At 32.6% G+C, this 16163-nt stretch overlaps 1 protein-coding gene across 12 annotated transcripts in view; it reads left to right on the top strand.

Annotated features, from left to right (window-relative positions):
- The window catches only part of ZNF280D (zinc finger protein 280D), a 102280-nt gene extending 86572 nt beyond the window's left edge, over positions 1-15708 (top strand). For 11 of the 12 annotated variants that reach the window (XM_055364012.2, XM_063699014.1, XM_063699012.1 and 8 more), the window contains 3 exons: positions 2726-2771; positions 10635-10690; positions 13764-15708. In XM_055364012.2, coding sequence (XP_055219987.2) covers positions 2726-2771; positions 10635-10690; positions 13764-14388 — 727 coding nt within the window. In that variant the 3' untranslated portion in view covers positions 14389-15708. Of the gene's footprint in view, positions 1-2725; positions 2772-10634; positions 10691-13763 lie in introns of those variants that run through there. The other variant, XR_010131179.1, reaches the window with a different exon arrangement.
- The last annotated feature ends 455 nt before the right edge of the window (positions 15709-16163 follow it).

Here is a 16163-nt window from a genome sequence, read left to right as displayed (position 1 = left end):
AAAAATTAGCCAGGCATGGTGGCATGCGCCTGTAATCCCAGCTACTTGGGAGGCTGAGACAGGAGAATCGCTTGAACCTGGGAGGTGGAGGTTGCAGTGAGCCAAGATCATGCCATTGCACTCCAGCCTGGGCAACAAGAACGAAACTCCGTCTGCAAAACAAAACAAAAATTTTGTATGGATTGCTCCTAAGACCTGCAGAAAAATGCAAATAGGGTCATTTTAGTCTTTAGAGGGAAAAGCTTGTCCTGTAGAAATACATCAGAAAGATCTATTTCAGCAGGTTTTCATAGAGGGGAAAAGTTATTTCTTGCAATCTTGATCAGTAATGATGTTGAAATTGATCACTAGTCAGTCCTGTTCTCTTTGCATTGAAATTTTAAATAGTGTTTGCTATAAATACTACACTATATTTTTCTATTAAGAAGTATTGTAACATTCACAGGTGGAAAGTATAATTACCTAATGGTGGGTCATTAGCTCAGAACTTTGAGCTTAGCAAATTTCCTGTCTTCTACCAAAGTAATTGAATGTCTAAAATAATGACTATTTCAGCAGGTATCTTTAGTAAATAAGAATTATAGGTAAGAAAATTTTTCTTTTCTAAAGGTGTTAATGATGTGTTAGTAGTATTAATCTTAAAGTATACTTTTGTAGTTCAAAGTTTGAGTGTACATTTTAGTGATGCATTTTATAATTTAAAATTTATTGTGTGCTTTTCTAAATATTTTTAAGATTTATTTTTCTAAATGTGTTCACTAGTTATTACGATTCTGTTCCTTAAAGAGAGTACTAATATGGTAAAAGGCACAAAACAAGATTGAAATCATAGGCCTCTTAATGCAAGTTATTTCAATAACTTACTTTGTTCTCACCTACCAGTTTCTTGCCAGTACAATAAAGAGTGATAAAAACCTCTGTCACCAACCTCCATCGCAGAGATAGCAAGAGGACTGTGTTTCCTCTGTTGAAATGCCAGCACATACTTAACGGGGCTCATTTTAATAGCTGCATACAATTAATTTATTATAATAGATATATGCTAAAATGATTAGCATGGTAATATTTCTTTTATAAGAATATAAAAGGTCTTACCTTGATAACATTTACTACGATAAGCTGAGGGAGAAAAATCTTTCATGAAATATTTAAATTGTTCTGTCACCAATTTGTTTTTCAAACTGAATTTAAAATGACTAAATGCTTAGAAATAAAAATGAGTTGTAATATACACATTTATTTGAAAACTTCATTAATTTGCTTTTTCATGCTTTTTGCTTTTTTAGACTAATGTTTCATGTTTTCTTACTACTTTATAACTAATTTTATTCTTAAAACTTATTTTCCTTTATACTGCATTAAAGCAGTGAAGTTACACTGTATACTTGATGTGATCTCATCTTTATAAGTATTGTGCACAATTAAATACTTGAGACAATTACAAAATCTTCAACCTCCAAAATGATTGACATTTGTGTCTTTTGTGAATTTTTTCTGCAAGTTTTATTCATTTTAATTGGCTTAACAAGTTGGTTGTAAATTATTGTAGTGCACTGCCAATATAGTGGTTTTACAAAGGACATAATCTATATTAAGTAGCAGTTTGGCCTAATAGCTAAAATACAGATAAGTAATTTCATGCAGTTAATTATTAATGTTTAACAAAGTATAAACATTTATAGCCCTAATTTTTCAAATATGCCCTCAAAGGATGAATGAAGAAGGAGGGTTTTGCCAACTCTGTTTCATTGATTAGCCATGAGAGTAGCTTTTAGGATGGTTGACGTTTCTATCCTATTAGGTATCTTTTTTTTGTCAATGAAATTTAAGATAATATAGTTGCTGCTTATGTTAAATATGTTATTCCTTAGGTATAGCTATTAAGCCTTCATAAAATTATGTATCGCTTAACTCTTGATTAATGACATTTCAGATCAGGTAGGTACCCTACTTATACAGATTAAAATTGAGTTTAATATATAATATCACAAATAATATTTAGTCATTTCTGCAGCTTCTAAAACAAAGATCCTTTGGATAAGCTAGTTCTTAGATTAAATTGATTATTTTACAAGATTTTCTGGATGGCATATACCTTTGTTAATGTTTTAATAAGTTATAATTAATATTTTTAGAAATCAAGAAGTTTTAATATTTGAGCAGTGCTTATGGAGGTTTTAAAGAGAATATATTCCTCAAAATTCTAATTACTTCTGTGATTTTACTGCCTCCAGAGTAAGTTAACTATAATATATATTTAAATGGCATTATCATGTTGAATTTCACAATAGATAAAATATTTATCTTTTTTCACTTTTTAAGTCCTGTAATCGTAAATACTGATGCATATTACTTATGTAAGCATATAACCTGCTTTTAATTTTTAAAGAGTAATTCTTGTTTTGAAACTGTTTTACTAATGTGTATGTCTTTTATTTTAAATTGTACTTAGCCAAGAGAACATTTCTTAAGTGTCCTTGTTTTTAGAGAACAAGGAAATAAATGTCTTTATTGATTTAGCACATTTATCAAATCTACTATTTAGTCTCATACGTTTAACTTTTACCTTAAAACATTTACAGAGGTCAATTTACTATTAAAGTATAAAATGTACATTAGTTTCGATCTACATTTTAATTATTTTAGGCTGGCAGAGAAAGAACTGTTTCATATTTTACCATCGTACGTATAAAATAAAATATTCAATACTTATCTTGTTTTCAAGATTAAAAAAAGAAGCTCCCACAAAGGAACAAGAACCTGTGTCTAAGGTAAAGTTTGTTTTACTTTATACCTTAAAGGTTTATACATTTGAAAGTATTATTGGTATGATATAAAATTTCTTTTCAATTTCAGCATGCATACATCAACAATATTTGGGATGTTGTGAGGAAGAAAAAAAATCAAGATTTAAAATTTTTCATTATGTATAAAAATATCTAGCCCTAAGTAAAATTTTAAGGTATTCTTGTTTTGACAAAGACATCTTATATTTCACTTGCCTGTTATTTAGTTCAACTAGTGAGTAATGGAGATAAATTTATGAATTAAAAATCCCCAAATCAGTAAAACCTCAATCGTTTGGCACACTGGAAAAATTAATCTTTCCAGGTTTAATTTTCTGGGATATTTTAATTGTCAAAAGGTTAAACTAATTTTTAAAATAGAAATATTTTGGATGTATCTTAAATATGTTTTAAACAAGTACTCTGAATGCAAAACTCAGAATTATCATGTAAATGTTATTTACCGGACAGTCTAATAGGTGAGTGTAGAAATAGTTTTGCTCAACTACTTGCTTTCTTGATGTCAATTTATGTTGGTATTACTTAATGATTGTTTGCCTCTTTTTGAGTGTAATGAAGTGAGGTAGATTTGGCATTTATCTTTTGAATACTTTGTCTTGAATGGTGCATAATATAAGTGAAATCCAGGCAGAAGTATCAGCCTTCTTCCAAGCAGCTTTCTTTTGTACCATAGAAAGTTTTCTTTTGTTTAAAAGTTTTTTAACTACAAATTTCTTTAACAGATGCAGATTTTTAAATTTTTTAATCTATTTCTTCTTGAGGGAGTTTTGGTAGTTTGTAGTTTTTTTGAGGAATGGGTTCGTTTTACCTAATACGTTGAACTCGAATCTTATGTATATTGAGAAAGTTGCTTATAGTATCCCTTATTGTCTTTGTAATCTTTGGGATCTGCAGTGATATCCCCTCTCATTCATGATATTGACAATTTGTGTGCTTTTTCTATTCTTATTATATATTTTAATTTTAAAGATGTTGTAAATACACAGAATGCAGTATTACAGTTTTTACTTTAGACAGTTTTTTTAGGGCAATTAAAAACTTTAAAATTAGCTTTATATTTAGCTTTATTTTTACCATTTCCTATGCTCTTCATTTCTTTATGTAGTCTTCATTTCTGTTTATCACATTTACATTAAAAATTCTGGCCAGGGATATAATGGAGCAAATGTTTCAGGTTTATACAGGGGTATACAAGCCACTGTTTGCCCCTAAAATAATTATGCCAAATTTGTTCCTTGTTTAACTCATCATAATTTAACAGAAGAAAATGCTGCATTCTGTGAATTTAAATATGATCAACTTTTTTAGTATTGTACAAAGGATATATAGTTTAGGGGTAGGGGAATTCAGTGACCAAACGGGATATTCTTGTCTGGTCTAAAAACGACATTAAAATCACATATAGTTACCTTATGGGCATCAAGATAAATGCAGTTGAGACACTTTGCACACAAATTAAAGATGATTATCAAATATTAAAAGATATAATATCAAGTGACAAAATACATTATGCTGAAATTGAAAGCATATTGGTACGAATAGATTACAAAGTGTTATGCAGATTATCTGTATGGATATTTTGAGCCAAGTGGAAGAAGCTAAAGCTTTACAATCAGTAAACATGACTATATATAAAGGTACACGCTTAATAAAAGGCCTATCCCTTTGCTTACAACAATTGAAGGTAATTTTGAAAGTGTATTTGATGAACATAAAACTTGAGCAAGAGATATGCATATTCTCAAATTTTAAAATAAATGAAAAAAGTAAACAAATGAGAAATGCATGTCACTGGGTGAAGAGTATTGATAATTATGAGGGCAGTGCTTATTAAATAGAAATTAAGATTATAAATGCCCTAATTTCATATTTTGTATAGAGATATAAAAAATTCAGTGAAATGTTTTCAGATTTTGAATTTCTAAACTGGAGAAAAATTGTTTTGTATAAATACATCTGATTTACAAAGACGAGCCACTAAGTTTGCACTTAAATATCCTGATGATTTAAATTCTATAGAAATTCTATATGAAATAGTTTGAAGCAGTATTTGATATCAGTAACATACAATCAAGTTTGTGTTTGGGTCTTCTAAACCTTCTTAACATATTTTGCTTAGTGCAATCTTAAACAGATTTGGAAATGGTATTCAAAAATTTTAAACAATTCCAGCCACAGTGGAATCCTGCAAATGAAGCTTACTGTAAACTGAAGTTAATATAACATTTTTTTATGATTATCACTTGTTCAAGAGAAATTGTACATGACAGTTTGCTCATTTGAAAACAAAATAAGAAAAGAATTAGATTTAAAAATGTACTGTTGATGCATTTGCTTCCATTAGCCAGGAGAATAAAATAATACTGTTTTTGGCGTAAATAAAATCTTTAAGTTTAAGCTAATGTGAGTTTAATTCTTCTACTTTTAAATTTTTCAATATTTTTCTGACATTCTAGAAAAAAAATTTTTTAAATACACAAAAACAGGCTGGGCACAATGGCACACACCTGTAATCCCATCACTTTGGAGACAGAGCTGGGAGGATTGCTTAAGTCTAGGAGTTAGAGACCAGCCTGGGAAACAAAGTGAGACCCTGTTGCTAAAAACAAAGAACAAAACAAAAACACACCACACACAAAGCAAAACTTATAGGGGCATTCATTTTTTCTTTAACTCAGGCTTCAATATGGCTTGGTATAGCACTGATTGCAGAATAGTTACATCAAAAATTTTTTTTTTTTTTTTTTTTTTTTGAGACGGAGTCCGGCTCTGTTGCCCAGGCTGGAGTGCAGTGGCGCAATCTCAGCTCACTGCAAGCTCCGCCTCCCGGGTTCACGCCATTCTCCTGCCTCAGCCTCCCGAGTAGCTGGGACTACAGGCGCCCGCCACCACGCCCGGCTAATTTTTTGTATTTTTAGTAGAGACGGGGTTTCACCATGTTAGCCAGGATGGTCTCGATCTCCTGACCTCGTGATCCGCCCGCCTCGGCCTCCCAAAGTGCTGGGATTACAGGCGTGAGCCACCGCGCCCAGCCACATGAAAATTTTTGAGACTGTTATGCTGAGCCAGAAAGTACCCCATGATTTGTTTTCCTTTTCTGTACCTTATGTTATTTTTCTGGAGTTAAAAATATGTATCTTTTTTACTCGTTTGTTTAGTTTTCTGTGCACCTAATGCTGTATTTTTTTCTAATGTTGCAATTTCTCTCTCAAATATTTGGAAATAGTTTTTCCAGTGTTCACACGCATAAAAAAAAGTTGTTGGGGAGTGAAGGGGTCTGAAGATCTCCTCTCAGACTCCCCGCCTCAACTTAAACTAGTTGCTCCCTAAGCCTGTGCTTAGTTTTGTTATGTCAAGATTATCCTTTGCCACTCTCTTGTATTGGATGTCCTGTTTGCTGAACCATGAATTCTTCCTCATTTCTTGGCTTACTCATCATTTTGATGAATTGTGTCCTCTACTAGCTTCCTCAGAAGGTGTGCATCTTTTTTCAGTTTTTGCATGTCTAAAAATATATTTATACGAATGATAGTTTGGCTGAAGTACATAAAAATAATTCCCATGCAGTTTTTAAAATGTTGTTTTTACTATCTTCTTATATCCAATATTTGTATTAAGTCTAATGCATGTCTTGCTCCGGTTTCTTGGTATTTAGGTTACTTTTTTTCTTTTTGGAAACTTTAGTGATTATCTCTGTCACTGGTGTTTTGAAATCTCATGATATGTTCACCCATCCTTTTTTCATTCATTGCATTAGGCATCTGACAAACCTTTGGAGTTTGGAGATTTCTGTTTGGGAGAAGTTTTCTTGTTTCATTTCTGTGGTAAATGCTCACTTTTATTTTCTGTGTTCTCCTTTAAGAAACTCCTATTGTTCTGACATTGTTCTGACATTGAGCCTCCTGCATCAACTCCTTTTTTTTTTAGCTCATTTGATTGTATGTTATTTTCTTTCTGGCCTTTCATCTTTTTGTTTCAATCTTTTTCAATAATTTTCTAAACTTAATTACTTATTTTAGTTGCCATATTTGTAATTTTGAAGAGCTCTGTAACTTTTTATTTGTTCTTTAATTCTCTTTTTTACAGTTTTTGTTACTGTTTAATGGATATAATAACATATACCTCTTTGGAGATATTAAATATTGTATATATACTTTTTTCTTTTGTTCCCAGCAATGTATCTGATGTCTCCAAGCCCCTTTCTTTATTCCTTTTTGTTTATTTGGTATTTTTCATGTTAAGGTATGTCTTTTGTTATGTGGTGATCCTTACCTGCCCATACATAATTAAAGAATGAGGCTAAAATAATCATTGAAAACCCTATGTGTTTGAATGGAGACAGGGCTGTCTTGCATAGCCATTCAGGTTGAACACTGCAGAACTCCTGCGGATACTATTTAAATATATCCTTTGTAGTCTCAAAAATTACTAATGTTTACCATATTAGAAATTGAAATAATGATATTTAAAAACTGTTGTCAAAAATAAAAATAATAAATATATGTTAACATAAATCACATTTTTTTCTGAAAAATAACTATTTTCCAAAGCAACAGAAATTTAGTGAGAAAGAATGTCTTGATTTTACACTTTTGCATATTTCTTTAATGTCAAGCTTAGTAGAAAAAAATTGGATTCTCATGTTTCTGAATCCAATCTGTTGTGATACATTCTTTTGGTTGAAATGTATGAAGAATACCCAGCCTCACCCAGTACTTCAATAATCTTTTCCAATAATTGTGATTATTCTCCTTTGATACTGCACCAAAAGTGGAAGTTTTCTTGCTTGTTGCACTGTGGAATCTAACTCCGTATCACTGACTTTTTTTGCTTTGTTACATCAAAATCTGTTTGTCTGTTTTATATTTTGAATGGATCTTTTATCCATGCCTAATTTTGTAATATCATGCATTGGTCATTTGGAACTTATTGGCCCCTTAAGTGCCCTGGATCTTCCAAATGTTGAAATATTTCATTATATAATATCAAGCACTCACAGTAAATATTAGCATTAATCTAATCAGTGGTGGGTAGGAGTTTTTGCTTGATTTTATTACTGGAAACGAATACTGTCAGTTGTTTTCCTTGATATGACAGGCTCACTTTGTTAATTTTTCAAAAAGAAAAAGTCTACTGAAACTCTAGTCTAGATATTCATAGTTTGACAGTCATTCTTTAAAATAAAAATGATCCTGTTCTGTGAAAAAAATGTGGTTAAGTACAACTCACAACTCAATCACAGACCCAAATATTTTCAGTAGGCAATGGTTGTGACTTATGCATACTTTCTTTGCATTTTGTCACACAAAATATTAAAAAGATATGAGCTCAAAGATTGAGATTTAATAAAGTTTTTTTTTTTAATTTGTCTCAGTGTGGTGTGAAGAATACAATGTGTATGGTGGTGAAGAATACAATGACTACTAGTACAGGTTGGGTTTGGTGCTACTGCCTTGATTTGTATTAATTTGCCACCATTTTTACACACTACTGTTTTTATGCCAAGAGTTGTGACTTCAGATGCCTCCTGAAAGTGGCTTGGATTCCCCAGGTGTCCATATGTCATACTTTGGGAACGGATGATATGAATTACAATGTGTTGCCCTCTGGATTTGTGCACTGTACTGTGTGCACAATCTGCATGAAAATTGCGTAGACTTCAGTGTGGGAAAATTAGGTGCTGAACTGACTGATTCTTTGTTGAGGAGGATGGTCTCAACGTCATTATGGAGAGGCCAGGTGTGGTGGCTCATGCCTGTAATCCCAACACTTTGGGAAGCTAATGCAGGAGGATCCCTTGAGGCTAGGAGTTTGAGACCAGCCTGGGCAACACTGGAGACTTCGTCTCTACAAAAAAAAAAAAATGTTTTTAACTAGCCAGTCATGGTGAGCACATACTGTGTAGTCCTAGCTACTCAGGAGACTGAGGTGAGAGGATTGCTTGAGCTCAGGAGTTCGAGGTTGCAGTTGAGCTATGATCATGCCACTATATTCCAGCCTTGATGACAGAGTGAGATCTTGTCTCTTAAAAAAAAAAAAAAAATTCATTCTGGAAAATTTTTTCTTTGGGGTTGGTCATTTTCTCCAGAGAGAAATCTAGCTTCTAGCTGAGGGTGCTAGGTTGGGGAGTGAGTTCTCTGGCTGTTGGCATTCTGGAAGCCAGGCAGGGAGAAGGATTGTTAAGTACGTGGACTTTTACTAAAACTTTGTTTTCTCAGTATTTGTTTTCTCAGTATTTTCTTTTCCTGGTGTTTATAAGTCTAGACTATCTCCACTTCAGAAAGTTAACTTTTAGGCTGGGCACGGTGGCTCACTCCTGTAATCCCAGCACTTTGGGAGGCCGAGGTGGGTGGATCACCTGAGGTCAGGAGTCTGAGACCAGCCTGGCTAACATGGTGAAACCCCGTCTCTACTAAAAATACAAAAATTAGCCGGGCATGGTGGTGGGTACCTGTAATCCCAGCTACTCAGGGGGCTGAGACAGGAGAATCGCTTGAACCTGAGAGTTGGAGGTTGTAGTGAGCTGAGATCATACCGTTGCACTCCATCCTAGGTGACAGAGCTAGACTCTGTCCAAAAAAAAAAAAAAAAATAGGAAGGAAGGAAGTTAAGTTTTAGCCTCTTTGGTAAGGGAAGGGATAGGTGCCTGTTGTGTAAGTTGCGGGGAAGGAGCATTTAGATTTCCCAGCAATGCTTTGTTTTTACTTTTTATGTACTAAATAGTAGACTGACCACCTGCAAATACCAGGTGTTTTTGGTTCTCTGGGCAAATTGATCTCTTTTCCTTGCACTCCTCCACTGCAGACATTCATTGTAACTTCCTCCATACTGCTAAATCAGTAACCACTCTTCCAATGACTTTCCTATTTCTAAACATTTAGTGAAATCTGTTTAGCAATTAGTATACTTTGGTGTTTTCTTCATCTTTATGAGGAAAAATATTTTATTTCTTTGCCCTTGTTTTAGCAGGGTTTTGAGACAGTGAGTAGATAAGTGTGTGTGATTAATACACCATTATCAATTTTACAGGCTTGAGTCGATCTACCATAGTGGTTAAGAGGTAGATATAGATTTGAATCTTTACTACTTATTGTGGTATTGCCTTGGGTTCCCACTCAAGTCTTATTTCTCATATATTAAAATAGTGTTTATAAAATCTAATATGTAGATTAAATGAGATAGTGAATGTAAAGTTCTTAATATACTGCTTCATGCATCATATGTACTCCATAGCTGGTAATTGTTACAAGCTGTTAGGTTGGCCTATGGCTTGCTGAGGTTTTACACTTTTCTTTCTTCCCTGTAAAACATTTGAAATAAGTAGAATGTTTCTTACTTTGTGTACTGTTTCATGTTTTTGGTTTGACAGTGGAAGGGTTACCGTCACTCAATATGAAATCATAAATTCAGAAATGTTTTATCTAAATATCTGTGCTTAATATATTTATATAAAATACTATGGATGCATCTTGTTATTCAAATTCAAGTTGTGTTTTACTAGTTTTCTATTTAAGTAATTGTAATTATGATCCACATTTGAAATAGAGGTTACAAAAAGCAGATATTGACATGAGTGGGTAACTGCTTTTTTACCTTGAATCAGAAACTTTTGGTACACTGAAACTTTTATAGGTTTAAAAACATTTTCAAAACCTGCATATAATTGTGGAGTATTCTAATTATATTTTATATTTAATAAATTATTTTTCTATTTCTTTGTTATATTAAGTTGCACACTTGTTTCTTTTATCCAGAAAGTTTAGTATAATAAAAATAGTTTTAAGATGAACTGTGAATGTAAAAGAAAAGTATTATTAATTATTTCAGGAAATTGCAAGACCTAACATGGCTGAAAGAGAAACAGAAACATCAAATTCTGAAAGGTAAATATAAGGAAAAACTGAATTTCATAAAATTCAAGTATACAAAATAACACTTGAGCTGCATTATTTCACAGTTAACTGGCAAAGGACTATTTAAATTTTTGTATATAGTGCTATTTTCTGTAATGGCTCTTAATTAAAATAAAACTTAAAAACTTTAATCCAAGAAAAATATTCTCTGTATCCTTCGTTTTTAAATCTTTTAAACATATAGAGTATATTTTATGTTGTTAAATTTTTGAAAAACTACTTACCAGCAAGTAAAATGTTGGCAGATTTTCTTTGCCCCTATTAAATGAAAACATTTACAAGATGCTACATGTTACTGGACAGGAACAGTTGTTGCAAATAGGTAATCTTAAGATTTTTTAAAGTATTTTCAAAAAGCTATAAGACTACTTATATGGTAGGATCACAATAGTTTCAAAACTCAGGGTTTGGCTTTTAAAATTTTCATACTTTGATAGAATGTTAGAGAACACAAGATGTTTCAAAGTCTTTTAGCAGAAGAGAATCTGAACATTCCAGTTAGAACTTTATTCCAAAGAAGGGTAATTTTATTTTGTCTTTTAAGTAATTTGACCCATTTATATCTGTATGCTATATATTTTACTGTAGGTTGCCTGTTAGTCTGTTGAGATTAATCTTTTGTCCCTAAAAGCTAGTTATGGATTAAGTTCCTATGAAGGTGTTTCTTATACTTCAATAGTAAAGTTATCTCGCCCTTTCTTCACCTTGAATTTTTTATAAGTTCTTGGGGGAATGTTAACAAAAAATCAACTAAGGAGTTAGAAAATGTGGACTAGTCATCTCTGTATTATTTAACATTTTCTGTAAATTGTAGTTAGTCCATTATGATCTGAACAAAACTAAGAATTATACAAATTTGAAATGAGGAAAAAAATAATAATTTTTTCCATATGTAATTGACCAGTTAAGATCCAAAAAATGAGTTAAGTGATTGAAATTAATGAGAGTATTGATTAAAGTAGCCTGGTGTAAAAATCAGAATCTTTCTAATCTACCACTATCATATGATTACAAAATATAGTGGACAGACTCACTCAATCATAATGTAACAAAAATCGTACAAATAATTGATCACAGCCAGTCGCAGAGTTCTTTGTTCCTTCTCCACTCCCACTGATTCACTTGACTAGCCTTAAAAATATCTATATCTATATATAGAGAGAGAAATGGCCAGGATCCAGATGAAGAAAAGCAAAATTTTCCATGATAAAAAATAATATATTAACTACATGATAGACTATTTTACAAATTAAATTATGAATTTAATAAACATGGGATTTGTTTTGGAAACTGACAAACTTAAAAAAAGATTTATATTTTTCTATTAATACCATAATGTATTTGATCATTCCTTTCTTGTTGGATAACATACTAGGTTTTTGGCTGGGCGCTGTGGCTCATGCCTGTAATCCCAGCACTTTGGGAGGCCGAGGTGGGTGGATCACGAGGTCAGGAGTTCGAGACCAGCCTGACGAACATGGTGAAACCCCGTCTCTACTAAAAATATAAAAATTAGCCGGGCTTGGTGGCACGTGCCTGTAATCCCAGCTATTCGGGAGGCTGAGGCAGGAGAATCACTTGAACCCGGGAGGCAGAGGTTGCAATGAGCTGAGATCATGCCACTGCACCCCACCCTGGGCGTCACAGTGAGACTGTCCCCCCCCCCAAAAAAAAAAAAAAAAGATAAAAAGGTATTAGACTTTTCATATTCACTATTTTAAACATTGTTTTAATGAGCATCCTTGATAAATATCTTTTACATTTTAAAAGTATGAAATTTATGGGGAAGAGTTGTAGATTGTAGGTGATTTGTTTAGTTCTAAAGTATATTGTTAATCAATAATTGTTAAAACTGGGTGCTACTGGTTTAGGAATAGTCTAAAGACAAATCAGTAGAACAAAACAAATAGCAGAGAAATAGCCTTATATAAATAGTAATTTAGTAAATAAATTACCTTTTGGAAATGTTGCTAGGATATTTGTGCAATTCATTGGGAATACGTCTAAATGTCAGATTAAATGTAAGAAATAAGGTATATGTAATCATTAAATTTATTTTCATAAAATAAGCATCCTTAGATCTAGATAATGGACTGGTGATCTTCTTAGAAATCTTGTTTCTCATATTTTGTGATTCACTAGATAGTTTCTGTTAACACTTCAGGGCCAGAATAAACACACAGAAGCACACATATATATATGTGTACAAACATGCACACACACTTAGATGTGTATGTATGTTATGTATTTACATATAGTTTTTCAGGCATGTGTTTTTTTTAAATTGGGCTATTAAAAATTAGAAAAATATGTTTGAATGCTTATCTGATTTTATGTATGGAAAGACATTCTAAACCTAAGAAGCTATTTAAATCATAAAGGAGACTGGGCATGGTGGCTCACACCTGTAGTCCCAGCCCTTTGGGAGCCAAGGCAAGAGGATTGCTTGAGCCCAGGAGACCAGGCTGGGCAACATGGCAAAACCTTGTCTCTATGAAATATAAAAAAAGTAGCTGGGCTTGGTGGTGTGCACCTATATTCCTAGCTACTTGGGAGGCTGAGGTGGGAGGATCACTTGAGCCCAGGAGGTCAAAGCTGCAGTGAGATATTTGCACCACTGTGTTCCTGTCTGGGTGACAGAGCAAGACCCTGTCTCAAAAAAAAAAAATCATAAAAAAATATAGATTTTTTTCCAAATATATTTTTTTATTTTAGGTACTTTTACAAGTTAATAAAAATACTTAAATTTAAACTAGAAACAGGGAAGAGATATGAACAGATGAAAATAATGACAGCCAGGACTAAAACTAGTTGATAGACATCTTTTAGTATGTGATTCCAGAGTTTCTCAGAATCTTGCCTAAGAAAATGGTCTCCTCCTAAATTTTACTGCCATAGCGAGGATTGGGAACTTGGACTTGTTTTCCTTTTTGGTGGGCAAATGTACCTTGACTTTTTATTTTTTAGAACATGTCTTTATTTTGATAGTGTTCAAAAACATTGCTTTATGAAGGAATACATAATAAATGACTTTATTTTTCAGTAAACAGGATAAAGCTGCTTCTTCAGAAGAAAAAAATGGATGTAATGCAAATTCATTTGAAGGCTCATCAACAACAAAAAGTGAAGAAAGCGTAACAGTTTCAGATAAGGAAAATGAAACCTGTCTTGCAGACCAGGAAACTGGCTCAAAAAACATCGTCAGTTGTGATTCAAATATTGGTGCAGATAAAGTGGGAAAGAAAAAAGAAATACAAGACGTTTGTCAGGAAATGGAGTTGAAGATGTGCCAAAGTTCAGAAAACATAATCTTATCTGATCAGATTAAAGATCACAACTCCAGTGAAGCCAGATTTTCTTCAAAGAATATTAAGGATTTGCGATTAGCATCAGATAATGTAAGCATTGATCAGTTTTTGAGAAAAAGACATGAACCTGAATCTGTTAGTTCTGATGTTAGCGAGCAAGGCAGTATTCATTTGGAACCTCTGACTCCATCCGAGGTACTTGAGTATGAAGCCACAGAGATTCTTCAGAAAGGTAGTGGTGATCCTTCAGCCAAGACTGATGAAGTAGTGTCTGATCAAACAGATGACATTCCTGGAGGAAAAAACCCTGGCACAACAGAGGCAACAGTAGACCTGGAAGATGAAAAAGAAAGAAGTTGAAATTAGTCATTTTAAGTTTCAGTGTACCAACGATAAGGGCATTTGGAACAGTGCTATCAGGTGAGCTCAGTGGTGCTGTTGTAGGTTCAGAAATGGAAATATGTAAGGGAGGTCACACATACACTTTACCTGTATGTTCAACCTATGTTATCAAACAAATCAATTCACCAATAATAGCATGATTAGTAGGGATTCCCAAAAAGTTTTTAAAAACACGAACAGGATTTTAATGATAATTAAATTTGCAGTGGAAAGGTCTCATTTAATGGTTTTCAAGGAAATGGGATTTGGTTGCTGACATGAATTGATGATATTAGTAATATTTATAAAGCCTTTCAAACTTCCATCAATCCTAAGCTAAAAATCTTTATTACCTGTATATCCTTTTCAGTTAACTGAGAGGAAGGGATTTGGAAACCATGTACTTTTGGGGAGCAATTGATTTAAAACAATGGCTGATTGGCATTGTTAACGAAGGCTTTATTTGTGAGGATGATGCTGGTAAATGGAGCATGCTTAGAGTACTAAATTGATCTAATGAGAATTTGGATGAACGTAAACTTAATTTTGGATTTAATATAACATTCCAGTCAGACGCATGTAAACAGAATATTTGAATCTTTGTACCTCCATACAAGTGTTAGCCTGCCAGGCTGTAAGCTTACCTTAATTAAACTTTCAGTGAAAGTGGAATTATTAAGATATAAATTTATATTTGTGCTTTTTGTCAGTGTGTAAGCTGTGTAGAAATTCTTTGATGTATTAGTTGTATTAATGTAAAGTAGAAACCCATTGTTGAAACTCCTGTAGCTATTATGCTTTTAATATTGTTTTAATGATCTTCCTTAGAAATAGGCCCATAAAAATGGTCTGGAAGCCAAACCAAAGTATGGTATAATGTAGATATTGTAAAGCAGTAAACTGAAAACATGTCCTGGCATGTATTCAGCCATGTTTAAGTGACTTTTCTGTAATTGTAAAATAAAAACTTCAAATGGGACCTAAAACAGTGATGTAAAAGAACTGGTTTTGGAAATTTAGCCTAATTTATCTATAAGATGGCTGCTAAATTGATTTTTCAGTTTTTTTTATCATCTAGAATATAATAGATATAGAAATGAATAATATGAAGAACAGTAGTTTGCTTTGAAATACTAATAAACTTTTATTTCAAATGCTTCATTTTTACTTCTTAAAATGTGCTTTGGATTCTTAAATTTTGTTTCACTGAATGTTCAATGTTTTAAATGGCGATTAAAACTCTGCTGTATATAGTAGTTTTTGAGTAAATATTTGCAATAAAAATCTGCCCCTGAATAATTCTATTTTTCCAATCACTGCTTGATTCAGATTACCTTTGGTGCCTTTAGAAATTATATGCTTGTTCAAGAAATTTAATATCAGTGTTAGTGGTGAGGATTCCATTCTACATTCTTTAACTGCTGATACATTATTTTAAATTAGGACTTAAAGTACAGGGGACAATATTGCTAATATTTATGAGAATAGATTTGCTTTATAAATTCTTTTACTTCAAGAGAAATAGAATTTAATATTATACTTTTCTATCTGCCCAACAATTTAAAGAGGCTAAATAGGCAAAATATGTTATGAATTATTTTGAGTATTTTGGGGAGGAGAGCTAATATTTTTATCTTTCCTGCTCCCAAGAAAAGGTAGGGAGAGAGGGAGCCATTAGCTCTCATCCTTCACCTTGTTAAAATGTAATTCTGTATCATGGAAGATGTTTGGAATAATATACACCTTAGAAGAGC

This window comes from Gorilla gorilla, chromosome 16 (assembly GCF_029281585.2).
Source record: "Gorilla gorilla gorilla isolate KB3781 chromosome 16, NHGRI_mGorGor1-v2.1_pri, whole genome shotgun sequence".
Taxonomy (NCBI): domain Eukaryota; kingdom Metazoa; phylum Chordata; class Mammalia; order Primates; family Hominidae; genus Gorilla; species Gorilla gorilla.
Note: the sequence above shows the minus strand (reverse complement) of the source record. Positions and strands in the feature narration are given on the sequence as shown.